The 13,845-nt window shown below is 43.9% G+C and overlaps 2 protein-coding genes across 2 annotated transcripts; one reads left to right on the top strand and one right to left on the bottom strand.

Moving 5' to 3' along the window:
* Positions 1-245: 245 nt before the first annotated feature.
* OR6K6 (olfactory receptor family 6 subfamily K member 6) lies at positions 246-1,190 on the top strand. Its single transcript, XM_036069837.2, is given in 4 exon segments — positions 246-480; positions 483-848; positions 851-922; positions 925-1,190. Coding segments are annotated over 4 exon segments (915 nt in total). The 5' UTR covers positions 246-269.
* An 8,434-nt stretch (positions 1,191-9,624) lies between these two features.
* LOC118521357 (olfactory receptor 6N1) lies at positions 9,625-10,563 on the bottom strand. The gene has a single exon (XM_036069851.2). The coding sequence runs from the start codon at positions 10,561-10,563 to the stop codon at positions 9,625-9,627; it is 939 nt and encodes a 312-aa protein (XP_035925744.1).
* Positions 10,564-13,845: the final 3,282 nt, after the last annotated feature.

Raw genomic sequence — 13,845 nt, 5'->3', positions numbered from 1 at the left:
AGAAAATATTTCCAGAGAATTAATTTGTGTGTCGCTTTGTGTCTCCTTTGCGTCAGTTGAAGATGTTTATAAAAGATGCACTGAGGGGTCCAAAAGCAAGTATTCCAGGTGCTTCTGGCATGGAGGTAGAGCTGTGAGATCTTTCTAACTGGCCTGACTAGGGTCCCAGAGTCAGCTTAAGGAACTGGTCACAGAAAGGAGTGGAGTGGTTTTCAGTGGATGGTCTCCACCTCCATTCCAGGAGTTTGTCTCCTTTCTTCCCCTCACAGATGATGCAGATGGTGACCAGTGGGAATCAGACTATGGTGACTGAGTTCCTTTTCTCTGTGTTCCCACCTCTGCATGAAGGTGGGCTCTTGTTCTTTATTCCCCTGCTTCTCATCTATGGATTTATCATAACTGAGAACCTGATGATATTCATTGCTGTCCAGCTGGACGTGGCCCTGCACACGCCCATGTACTTCTTCATCAGTGTCCTGTCCTGATGCTCTCCAGCCTGGTCAGTGAGCAGAGGACCATCTCTGTGGCTGGCTGTCTCCTGCAGATGTACTTCTTCCACTCCCTGGGCATCACAGAGGGCTGCGTCCTGACAGCAATGGCCATGGACAGGTACATCGCTCTCTGCAGTCCTCTCCTTTACCTGACCATCATGACTCCCAAGCTTTGTGTCCAGCTAACAGCCGGGTCCTGCCTCTGTGGCTTCCTCCTTGTGCTCCCTGAGATCGCGTGGATTGCCACCCCGCCTTTCTGTGGCTCCGACCAGATCCGGCAGGTCTTCTGTGGCTTCGCACCTGTGCTGAGCTTGGCCTGCTCAGACACATCGCTGGTGGTCATTGTGGACGCCATCCATGAGCGGAGATCCTGGCCTCCTTCCTGGCCATCGCCCTGTCCTACGTGCGGATCATCTTGGTGATTCTGGGGATGCGTCGGCCGAGGGCCACGACAAGGCCTTCTCCACCTGTGCCGCCCACCTTGCTGTGTTCCTGCTGTTTTTTGGCAGCGTGTCTCTCACGTATGTGCGATTCTCAGCCGCCTACTCTGTGTTTTGGGACACACCAATTGCTGTCACCTTTGTTATCCTCACTCCCTTCCTCAGCCCCATTATCTACAGCCTGAGAAACAAGGACATGAAAGATGCTATCGGAAGGCTTTTCTGCCGTCGGAGGAGGGCCGGTGGGGTCGGAGGGTAGATCTGGAAGCTGGACTCTGAAAAACCTCCCAGAAGTTCAGCATTCCATCACTTCTTGACCTGTTCATGCTTCTGTTGTAGAAATATAATGCTCCTCGCTCTATTATCATACACAAGAACAAAAAACTGCCGTGTCCTGGTCACGGGTGGCAATGCCCTAGCCCGTTTGCATCGAGGCCCCTGCCGTGTTTGTGTCTCCGAAGCAGTAACTGCTGCTCGGCTCAGGCTGGCTTCCTCCTCTCCCCCCAGATGGGCTCCTGTCCTTGTCCTCTGCGGCCCCACATCCCACACGCAGGTGAGGCCAGACAGCAGGACGGAAGGGACGTGAAAGATGACATCGTAGTTCTGACCATTTGCTACTGGTTGCCCCCAATCCTCTCTCCGTTCCTGAATCCCCCTGCCGCTCAGCCCCCCACACGAATAAACAACTTCCTGATGCTAAAGAAAGACAGACTCCATCTTTAGCTTATTTAACCCACAAACTCAAGTCAGCCTCCGTGCCCTGATCACATACACCAGGCATGTAGAATTCGAGACCCAAAGGAGTGACATACAAATGCAGAGTGGAAATAGTCCACTCTACTTCTTTAGCAATCTACCATTTGAAATATCTTCACGTGTATGAGTCCTCTTTAAATTTAAAATATCCTAAAGTAATTAGGTCAGAAATCACCATTATTTATGTGTTGGAACTGACGCTCAGAGAAGTTTACTGACTTGCCTGAGGTCACATAGGAGCTTAGTGACAGAGCTGGTCTGGACCTCAGGCCTCTACTTCATCCTCTGTCCCCCGTAAACACGCACTTTTGTTTGATCTATTTGTTGTTCAAGAAGTGAATACCCGGGAGCCTGGGTGGCTCAGTCAGTTGAGTGTCCAACTCTTGATTTTGGCTCAGCTCATGATCTCAGGGTCGTCAGATCGAGCCCCAGTGTCGGGCTCTGTGCTCAGCAGGGAGTCTGCTTGAGATTCTTTCCCTCTGCCCTCCCCCAGCTCATGTTTGCTCTCTCTCTCTTGCTCTCAAATAAGTAAATAAATCATAAAAAAAAGAAATGAAATTATACCAACGTCTTTCCCCAAAAGTTTCATGAAACCCACCAGTTTCCGATGAGCTGTAGGAGTCACTGACTCTGTCCTTCATGAGCTTCCAGCCCTCACCCAGGGGACTGTGGCATCACAGAAACAGTCTCATTCAAACCAGATTTTATACCTGTTTTGCCACTAAACTGTGCTGTTTCTGTATCTGTAAAATTCTGGCTGGATCAGGTCGGCAGTTCCCCCAAACCTACTGGTCATCAAACTTATAACTTAGAAAATCTGAAAGTGAAGCCCATGCATGCACCTGCATTTCTGGAAAGCTGACGCGAACATTCTGAGGATGGGTCAGAGTTGGGAGCAGCTGCATTAGATGGTCACTAAGATCGTCTCCAGCCCGGGGCCCTTTGAGATTTATAAGGGCCGACATTTTTTAATAACGTCTGAGCTTGGGACGAGTACCTTACATGTCCTGTCTCGTTTATACTCACAACAATCCTGTGGAAGCAATATTAACCCTGATTGTCCCAAATGAGAAATGCAAAGCACAGAATTTCAATAACTAGTCTGAGTTCACGGAGTTAATGATTAGGACACAATTACATCTGCTCCCGGAGCCGGGACTTCTTCACCGTGATCTGTGCCTGCTTCACGAGGCTGTCATCCTAAGACCAGTCTCGAAACCCAGAAAAAGCTCCAGAGGAAATGTGGTCACTAATTATTATACAGGAAGTCCTGAAAGGGTTTGCTCCTCCAGATTTCAAGATTGATTCATTAAAAAACATTTGCGTGGCAATTCTATGTTGGATCCTGTGTTAGGTGCGGAGGATTCACTTAGCGACTGTCACACCGGTGGAGTGGCTTCTGGAGACCTTGAAGTCTAGCAATTCATTCGCTGCTCTTAACAAGAATGTCATTATCCATGAAATTGGCTGGTTTTCTTGGCACGAGATGCAATTGTCCCTGTGCACTCGCTGTTCCCAGCCATTAGATTATTCTATTTCCTTTAACCTTTCCCAAATGTGCTATTTGTGTACACACCTATTAGAATACACCCCCTTTTGTGCATTCTCTCTCAACTCACGAGGACATCCTAACACTTGGGATTAAAGCTCAGGGATGGTTATTTCTGTCCCTGTTGTCCCCTACTTCTCAACGTTACTCCAAATCACTGGAATCTTCAAGAAAGATTCCTCACACTGATATTGCTACCAATGGTGTCAGGACGAACGTGGGCCCTTGTTTGGACGTGACTTGCTTTCTGTCTTTCTGCTTCTCTCTGGTTTCCTGCTTGCCCCCCACCTCCTATGGGATTAAAGGGCACACAGACAGCAGGAAGAAGTTTCCCTCATCCTTAACACCACAGCCTTCAGCACAGGGTTCTGTCGACAGGCTGTCAACTAGCCAAGCTTTGTTCTTGACCTGCGGACCAACTAATCTTACAGGTGGATCGATGCCTATAAGAGCAGAGGCAACAGAGAGAAGAACGTTGGTGACAATGACAGGCAGTTCCCATATCCGTCCAAGGCAGCAGAAGGAGAAGCAGCCCAGGAGGGAGGGTCTGTCGTCTGTGTGGAGGCCAGATCCAAAGGAGCCAGGCTAAGCTGATAATTCCATGCCTATAATGTTTATCAAATATTAATTATTATTATTTAATGCTTTTGTTACTTTTATTATTGCTCTGAACTGAAAATTACTTCCAGGGTCTCATGTGGTACATCTCCAGGGGATACCACTCAATCTTTACTTTTTGCTTTCTGGGATCCCAGTAGCAAATGCTGAATCCCCTAGGTTTCACATGTCCAAAAATTATCATTGTTGTATGGTTTTTGGCAAAAAACAGAAGAACGCCTTGCACGTGTAGATAACAGAGTCTTGTTTAGGATGTATGGTGTTTCCTCGTGTTGGACATTTACTATATTTCATAAGACACAGTTCTTTTTGTTTTAGAAGTGGAAAATGATCAGACTTATAACTAAATCCCTTAGCAAAAGAGTCAGATATTCTCAGAGCGTGGGATGAGACACTGCTCCTCTGAGACCAGGATAGGAGATTCTCATCCCCTCAAACAGGGATTGAAACCTCAGGGAACAAAGCACCAAGTTTGCCTAAGGCACATGGGCTGACCACACAAACCTCTGGTTTGGGTCAATTTAACCAGTGATATCCCTCAACTGCATGCATATTTTTTCTTATAAAAACGTAAGTGTTTTATTCTTTGGCTACACTAGATCGCCTTCCATGTGTCATATCTTTGGACTAATCAACTCCCATGTTGGGTAAAGTACAATAATCATGGAGATAACAGTTAATTTGATGCATTTCTCCCCTTTAAATAATCTCTTCCCAACCCATCCCCTTCATCCACCTAAAATCATTATGTTCAGAGAAAGTAGTCACTAAGATACCTATATTTCAAAATAGAATTTCTTTACAAGCTATATCAACTCTATAAATGCTTCATATATAAGTATTTCCCCTCTATGTTTGATATGTAAGATCTAGCTATCTATATACAAAGATGTACACATGGAACTTTATAACTTTATATATAATATATGTAACTTGTATATTATAATGATGTATATAATTTATATGTTACATACAACTAAAGCTTAATCATATAACTTTAGTTTGATTTTTCCATATCCTTATTATTTCCTGGTACAATTATTTTCACTTCTTTCGGAAAGATGTCAAAAAGCTTTAGTTTCTTCCCATATTTTTGTCATTTTTTTTACAAGCTTCGAAGCTAGGTTGTTAGATGTAACCCAGATGAGAATGTTATGTTTGGGGTGGAATTTTCCTTATAATATCTTAAGAGTTCCTCTCAATATTGCTGTTAATACGCCTTTGTCATAAATTCTATCTTGTTCTTAATATCACTGCACCAAACATTTTCTCTATCTTTCCTTGCGTACTTTGTCTCTGTGTGTCTGTACATTTAGATCAATTCTCTTATAAGCAGCAAATAGCTGGATTAAAAAGATCTAGTATGATAATCTTTGTATTATAATAGGTGGGCTTAACCATTTACGTGTTTTGTGGTCTAAATAGGTTTGGAAGTGTTTTTACCAAAATACTTGTGTTTTCTGTTTTCTTCATTCATTTCTCTCAAATTCTTTTTCTTCCTTTCTTTTTCTAGTTGGATTGATAGAATTTCTTATATTTTTCACTACAAACTTTTTTCTCTGCTAGTTTGAAAATACAGACAATAATTCTCCTTTTAATGATTATCCTTTTTCCTTGTTTGTTTGTTTATTTTAAAGATTGATTGATTTATTATTTTAGAGAGAGAGAAAGAGAACCCGCGAGTGGGGGTAGGGGCAGAAGGCGAGAAAGAGAATCTCAAGCAGACTCCAAGCTGAACACAGAGCCCACCATGGGGCTCCATCCCACAACCCTGAGATCATGACCAGAGCCTAAAATCAAGAGTCAGACGCTTAATGGACTGAGCCACCCAGGCACCCCTTTTTCCTTGTTTTTTTTAAATGTTTTATTATGCAATATTTATAAACATTCATGGAAGTATAGAAAATAGTAAGCCCATAGATCTCATTTTTTTTTTAATTTTTTTATCCATAGATCTCAAATTTTAATAATACATAATATTTTGTCATTTTTACCTCATCTCTTTTTTAAAAATATATTTTTAAAAGATTTTATCTATTTATTTGATGCAGAGAGAGAGTGAGAAAGCACAAGCCCGGGGAGCTGCAGGCAGAGGGAGAGGACAAGCAAGCTCCCTGCTGAGCAGACAGTCCAACACGGGACTCGATCCCAGGACCCTGGGATTATGACCTGAGCCGAAGGCAGACACTTAACCAACTGAACCATCCAGGCATCCCCAAAATATTTTAAAATAAATCCCAAAGATGTTGACATTTCCTCCTAAACACAGTTTCTTTACTAACCACAATACACTGTCACATTCTAAAGAGTCAACAATTTCTCAATAGCACGTGATACCCAGTCCACAGTCGAGTGCCTCCACCCACCCCATAAATGTCCTTCCACTTTTGGTTGATTTGAATCAAGATTCATGTTACTCTGTGACATGTTATTCTGTGACATGTTACTCTGTGTTGTGTCATCTAAATCTTTTTTAACTTAGAATAGTTCTCTAGTGCTCACTCACCCTCCACCTACCCCCCTTCCCCACTTCATGTCTGTCTGTCTCCCTAAATCTAAGAATCATGTTTAAAGATGTCTGCCCTGTGGAGACATCCAGAACAAAGGCCAGGGGACAGTGTGGCCATGTTCCCGGGAGACTGTATTCATGCACCTGTTAAGCCCGGAGCCTCCCATCAAACTTCCAGCCAGTGCATTGCAGTCGGTTTTAAAGCAAATATTCATCAAGTGAGCCGAACTTCAACCCTACCTTTTAAAACAGCTTTACTGAGATACAATTTACAAACCATACAATTCACCCATTTAAAGTATACAAAAGAATGGCTTTTAATATATTCACAGGTACATGCAACCATCACTACAGTCAACCTCAGAACTTTTTAAACACCTCAAAAAGAAATTCTGCATCCTTTTTGTTTTTTTTTAGGTTCGAGTATTTTTTTTAGATTTTATTTAAATTCAAGTTAGTTAACGTATAGTGTATTATTAGTTTCAGGGATAGAATTTACCGATTCATCAGAAACTCTGTATCCTTCAGCCATCACTCCCCCCACCAGGTGCCCCCCACACGCACTTCTGCCACTAATCCACTTTTTGTTTTACAGATTTTTCTGTCGCTTATATTTTGTATGAATGATATCACAGAGTACGTGGCCTTTTTTGTGTCTGGCTTCTTCCATGCGGAATAATACTTGCAAGGTTCATCCATGCTGTGGTGGGTATGAGGACCCCATTGCTTGTTCTGTATGAATATAATCCAGTGTTTAGATATGTACACGTTTAGTTCACTCAGTTCTCCAGCAGTAGACATCTGGATGGTCCCCATTAAATACTCAGGTACACGTTTTTGTGTGAGCTTATATTTTCATTTCATTTCTCTTGGATATACACCTAGGAGTAGAATTGCTGGGTCATGTGACAACTCTATGTTTAATCTTTTGGGGAAATTCCAGGCTGTTTTCCAAAGTGGCTGCAGTGCTTTACATTTCCACAAGCCTTGTGTGAGGGTCATGGTTCCCCCCCCCCACCAGCACGTGGGGGTATCAGGCCCTGTGATGCTAGCCATCCGATGGGGTGTGAAGAGCAATCTCATTGTGGGTTTGGTTTGCATTTCCCTGATGACTAATGATGCAGAGCATCTTTTCACGTGCTTATTGGCCACTTGCATATCTTCTTTGAATAAGTGTCTGCTCAGATCCTTTGTTCATTTTTCAATTGTGTTATTTGCCTTTGTATTATTGAGCTATAAGAGTGCTTTATATATGATAGATATAAGTCCCTTACCAGATACATGGTTTGCAAATAATTTTCATATTCTGTGGGTTGTCCTTCAGTCTCTTGAAGGTGAGCCCTACTTTCACACCTGCTTTTGCAAATCCTCAGTCGCCAGTGCCCTGGCGGCCTCTGCCTGCTTGTTTCCAGACCCACAACCTAGCTATCAACTGTTTTAACTGGTACTTTCATCTTTTTTCTCCTTTTTTCCTGTGCTTTCGTGGCCCTTTTAAAGACTAGAGGGACCCAGCTGGGAGGCTGAAGATTTTGTCTTCCTGTACTGTTGGCAAGTCTTTCCACCTTCCTAGTTCTAAATTTCCAATTTTATGAAGCGGATACAATCATTGCTCTCATAAAACGGCTGATTCTGATGTGTCCTTTAGTTTTCAGCTTCAGTGTAACTTCCTCCAGAAGAGAGAGTGTATGTGTCTTATTACTAATCACCACAATTTTTATTAACTTACTGTAGCTGAGTATAAATTAATGACAATGTTGATATCTATATTCTCAATTCTTCCCAACCAGCCTAAGGGCAGGGACTGGACAGATTCTGTTTTGTTCATCCTTTTATGTAGGCCTTAGCATGGCACCAGATATAGAGTTAGAGCTCAATAGACATGTGCTTACTGGACTGGATGGGTGGATGGATGGGTATCTTTAAGATGGTGGGAATAGAAACACTTGGGGGGTTTTGTAGAAAGTTCTGCAAAATTGCAAGTTTTCTTATAGTCAATGTTTGATTCTCCACTCATAGTAGATATTCAGATGCATAATAATCCCTAACACCAGCTAAATAATTAAATCACCACATAGCTCATATGCTAAGATATAAGATTATTTTTCACGTATTTTCATATGTTTAAGGAAATAATTAGCTTAAAGCAGAATAAAGAACTAGTCCAATGTGAAGAGTAATCCTATTTCCTGCCAGTGGCTCGACTCCTGCACTCCCACTAGGAATGGATGTCAAGGCCCCCAAGACTGGCACGCACAGCTGGCCAGAACCCAAGGGCAACCAGCTGGCTCGCCTCTCTAGTAGGCCCTCTGGCTCCTTTGCTCCTTTCCTCTGGAGAACAGTATCTGGGAATTTTTTTTGCATATTCTTGCATAATTACATTTTCCTGGGTATTATTCTAAGGCTCAGTGTAATGATGAGAGGTTTGGGGCAGAATAAAATAAATAAATAAATATATATGTATATAGCTATCAGTTACATGCCAGACACTTTGTCTGTGGTGTATAGACCTTATCACTAATTCTCAAAGCAACCTTCACAAAAATATTTTTAACAGATGATGAAATTAAGACTCCAAGATTTTGAGTTACTTTCTAAAGATCATGTAATTAATAAGTAACTGAATGAACTAGGATTTAAACCCAGATGTACGTTGTTAAAAAGTTTTCTTCTACTATGCCTGTGTTTCCCATTTTAATACATAAATAATTGGTACACATGAAATACCACTTAGGGGTAAGTGCTACATGAAAAACTATTTTTGTTCTAAAATTTATTTCACAAATATTATTGTTTAGAATATGACTAAATGCATTTATATTAAATATACATCAAATTTACTGTGTGTGTGTGTATATATATATATATATATATATTCATAGTAGGTAAGACAGAGAGCTGACAAAAATCCCATGTGTGCTCTACAAACGTCTAGGATTTGCAAACCCCCGCACTGTATATATATATATATATATATATCTTCATAGTAGGTAAGACAGAGAGCTGACAAAAATCCCATGTGTGCTCTACAAACGTCTGGGATTTGCAAACCCCCGCACTGTACCATATTCCCATCTGGCTGCTGGCTGTGGGTGGCTCCAGCACAGTATGGTGTTTGTGTTGGCACTGAGAGCCAGGCAGCTCTCGGCCCAGCTCTGCGTCCCGTGCAGAAAAGCGCTCAATGCTTGATTTCTCATCTGTACTGACTGATGACCCCCAGGGTCACCATATGTCAGCCTTCCACTTGGCCTGCCCTCCCCACCTTCATCCCAGTATCCCTGACCTTGTTAACTGCCTCTTCATGGCCTCCTTAATATCCCTGTTGCGAAAGCTGTAGATGAAGGGGTTCAGGAAGGGTGTGAGCACCGAGTAGATCACAGCCAGGGCACGGTCATAGTCCAGCGAGTAGCTCTGCTTCAGCCGCACATACATGAAGAGAATGCTCCCATAGAAGATGAGAACCACGGTCAGGTGAGAGGCACAGGTGGAGAAGGCCTTCCTCTTGCCCGCAGTTGAAGGGATCCTGAGCACGGTGCGGATGATCCGGACATAGGAGCTGAGGACCAACAGGAAGGTGGCCAGGATCTTGCAGGAGTTGATAACAAAGTCCACCAGGACATTGATAGATGTGTCAGTACAAGCCAAGCTCAGTACAGGAGGGAAATCACAAAAGATGTGCTGAATGCGATTGGGGCCACAGAAAGGGAGACCGGACACTAAGGAAATTTCAGCCACCGGCCCAGCCAGGCCTCCCAACCAACAGCCAACAGCAATCTTGGCACAGAGTGCTGAGGTCATGAGGGTGGGATAGTGGAGGGGCCGGCAGATGGCTAAGTACCTGTCATAAGCCATAGCTGTGAGGAGATAGCACTCAGTAGCCCCAAGGGAGTGAAAGAAATAGATTTGCAGGAGGCATCCGGAGAAAGAGATGGTCTTCTCCTCACTGAGCAGGTTCGACAACATCTTGGGGATGGTGGCAGCGGTGTAGCCGAGCTCCAATAGGGAGAGGGCACTGACAAAGTGGTACATGGGGGTGTGGAGCCGGGAGTCCAGGCACACCACCAGGAATATCAGCAGGTTTCCCAGGACGGTGGTGAGATAGATGAGAAGTAACAAGATGAAGAGGTAAGCCTGGACCCCCTGAAGATGGGGAAAGCCCAAGATGATGAACTCTGTCACCTGGCTCCAGTTCCCGCGGTCCATGGTTCACCACTCATGTCCCTAGATGTGAGGCATGGAAGGACGAGGAAGAATGAGCCACAGAAGTGAGCAAGAACCCTCTGCCACCTCCAGAGTAAAGTCCTCCCAGCAAATGCTTTCAGAGGCCAGAGTTTGGATCCCCGCCAGAAGCCTCCTTCAGGTGTCCTCTCTTGTCACCAAACTTTAAGTCCTCTGGTCTCACAGCCCATTTTGTGGCCCCCATAATCCATCCTGTAACCCAATTATCTTGCTTAATGGAAACTATATAGGCTTTAGAAACTTTAGTATTCTTCATCTAAGGCTTATCTTATTATTTATCTATATTCCTTGTCTTGGGTATAAATTACCCTTTATAGGGATGAAATATTGGTAGTGTAGTGGACCAAGATTACATCATTTCAATTGCCCATTTTTATTTGTAATTTCAATTTATTTTCTTCTTCAACTTTCTGGATACCAAAGAATCCACCCTTTCACCCTGGGCTCCCTCCTGTGTCCTAATGGAGACTCAGGTCTAGCAGCATCCTCCAGGAGCATGGAGGTCAAAGTGTCAGTCTTCTGGATACTGGCATGAATCTTAGTCAAGGCGAAGGGGGGTTGAGTAAATCTGAGAGTCATAGAAAATGAGGAGGCAAATCTATCTCTTGCATTTCTATTGCAAACTGTGGCCACTTCCTCCCTTCTACTGTCTGCCTCCACCGACCTCAAGTGCCCTTTTCGGATTTATTGCTTCACAGATGGTAAATATTTAAATTGTATTGTGAGGTCAATGTAACAAAATTTTATTGAACATTTTTTGTATTAGAAACATTATTCTTAGAACAGGAGCTAAACAGATGAGTAACATAGGGGACCTGAAGTTAGGAAACGAATATTCTAATAGAGAAAATAGAGAAGAAACTAATTGCTAACCTGCTGTGTATTGGAACATTCCCTCATCGTACAAACATGCTCCTACTCTCACTTATTCAACAATTAAAAAACAAGCTCCCAAATTCCTTCTCTTGACTCACTTATCCCACAGCCACTGGTCTTTTTCCTCCCCTGTTCCTGCAGCAACACTCCCGCAGAGTCAGTTTTCTCTTAAACCATTCCAATCAGACCTTCACCACCTGCCAGTCCATCAAATCACCCCTCCTCACTCACACCAGTTATGTAAGATCTGCCAGTTCCCGTTCCTTGGCTTGCCCGACTGTCAGCCGGCCTTGACCGAGGTCTGTGTCCCGCTCCTTGACATACTCTCCTCCTTGGTTCTCAGGGCATCATCCTTCAGATTCTTCCCCCCTGAGTGGTCACTCCTCAGCTGCCCCTGCTAGTTCTTTCTCTCTGCCCTACCTTTCTAATTCACAGGGCTCAGTGTTGATTCTTCCTTTTTCTTTGTTTTGTAAACTCACTCCTTTGTCAATGCTATCCAGTGTCATGGCTGAAAGCACCATATATGTTGAAGACTTTCCAAATCAGTTCCCAGCCAACACTGTCTCTCCTACTCCAGACACAGCTGCCTGGTCCCACCTCCCTCAGGACGACTAACAGCCATCTCAAACCTCACTCCTGCGGTGCCCGCACCCTGGCCTTGCCTCTCCAAACTAGGTAGTCATGGTCTTGCAACTCACGGGCCCAAATCCTCACCGTGATCCTTGTTTCTGTCTTTCTCTCAAATCCAGGATCTATTTTCACTGGGTTCAAGCCATGACATCTCTCACCTCCATCACTGTAATCGCCTCCTACCAGATCCTCCCTGTCTGTCCATCTGTCACCTATCTCGACACAGCAGCCACACTGTCCTTTTGATGTTAAGTCAATTCTCTGCTCAAACCTCTTCAGTGACTTGACACTTTATAGTCTCTGTCGCAGCTGTTTCCCGCCAAATTTCCACTTGGGTCGCTTCTCTGTTCATTCGGAGCCTTTGTGCAGATCCGCCCTGCCTGGCAGCCCTGCCTGAGCGCTGCCCCCCAACATACATACACCCCTGTCCTGTCCCAGCACCGCCCTTCCGTCGTCCACAGTTAATCCTTTGCACAGGACTTACCACGTCCTAGCATATCACAAATGTCCTTGTTTGTTGTCACAATGATTTGCTGTTTCTGTCCTCTTTGAGAATGTGAGCCCCAGAGCGCAGGGAGTTTTTCTGTTCCATTCATCCACCGACGACTCTCAAGGGCCCACAGCTGTGTCTGGAACATGATAGTGATTCAATAAATATTTGTTAAGTGAATAAGCAAAATGGGTAGGATAACTGCTCTTTGCATATGCAGGAGCCAGAGGAGCTGGGGATCAGCCGTGGGCTGGACGTGGAGGTCAGGACCACCTCACAGAAGACATCATTCTTATTTGAAATAAAGTGTCAGAATTTGCCAGGTGGAAAAAAGGAAAGAAAGGTATTCTAGGCACAAGGGAACACTTGTGTAAAGGCAAAGTGTTACAAAGGCATCCAGTCTCCTCTTTCTGTCCTCCAGTCCTCTCATCACAGTCAAACCCAATTTTATTTACTCTGCTGGTTCCTGGCTGCACTATCTTCAAAACCTAGACAACATGCCCCCGTCTTCTACCAAAAGCTTTCTCATTCCGAAGATAGGATGTTTCTCTACTAAGATGCGGGAGGGCTATTTCTGGGCGGGATCCTTATGAGTGATCTTGCTCCAGCAAGACCTTAATAACCATCTTAATATTAGATATTTCCCCTCTGCCTTAGTTTTCTTCACTCCAAATCCTTATCTGTCCATTGTCCAATTCTGCCTTCTACCTCCTTCAAATCTGAGATGCAGATGTGCCTCCTAGAAAAGATTATCTCAACATTTCTATCCAACTCAGATCATATTTATTGTGGATGTTTTACATTCCTTCCCCTCCAGGTATAAATATAAAGCACCATTCCTGGAGCTGCTGCTCCATCTCTGGCCTCCCGACTGCACTCACAGATGAGTTTTCCAGTGACCTTGACTAAACTTCCAGATGAATGTGGGGCCGGTCTCATGGTTGCATATTGGAAGGCAATGTCTTACCCTTTCCTTCTTCGGAGGGTAGGGCTTCCACATGACTCCAAAGACTTAGTCTCAAGCTATAGAGTAGTCCCTCTTATCCCCCTGTGGTCAACTGCAGTCTGGAAGCAGATGACCCTCCTTCTGACGGATCATCTGAAGGTCAGGAGTAGCCTCACAGTGCATTATGATGACTACATCACCCACCTCCTTTATCTCATCATGTAGGCATTTTATCATCTCACATCATCACGAGAAGGGTGGGTGCCCTACAGTAAGATATTTTGAGAGAGAGAAAAAAACTACA

The sequence above is a fragment of the Halichoerus grypus genome, chromosome 7, assembly GCF_964656455.1.
Source record: "Halichoerus grypus chromosome 7, mHalGry1.hap1.1, whole genome shotgun sequence".
NCBI classification, from domain to species: domain Eukaryota; kingdom Metazoa; phylum Chordata; class Mammalia; order Carnivora; family Phocidae; genus Halichoerus; species Halichoerus grypus.
This window is presented reverse-complemented; position numbering and strand designations above follow the sequence as displayed.

Excerpts from the sequence above, each read along its gene's own strand:
- LOC118521357 (XM_036069851.2), bottom strand. The coding sequence starts at position 10,563 with ATGGACCGCGGGAACTGGAGCCAGGTGACAGAGTTCATCATCTTGGGC.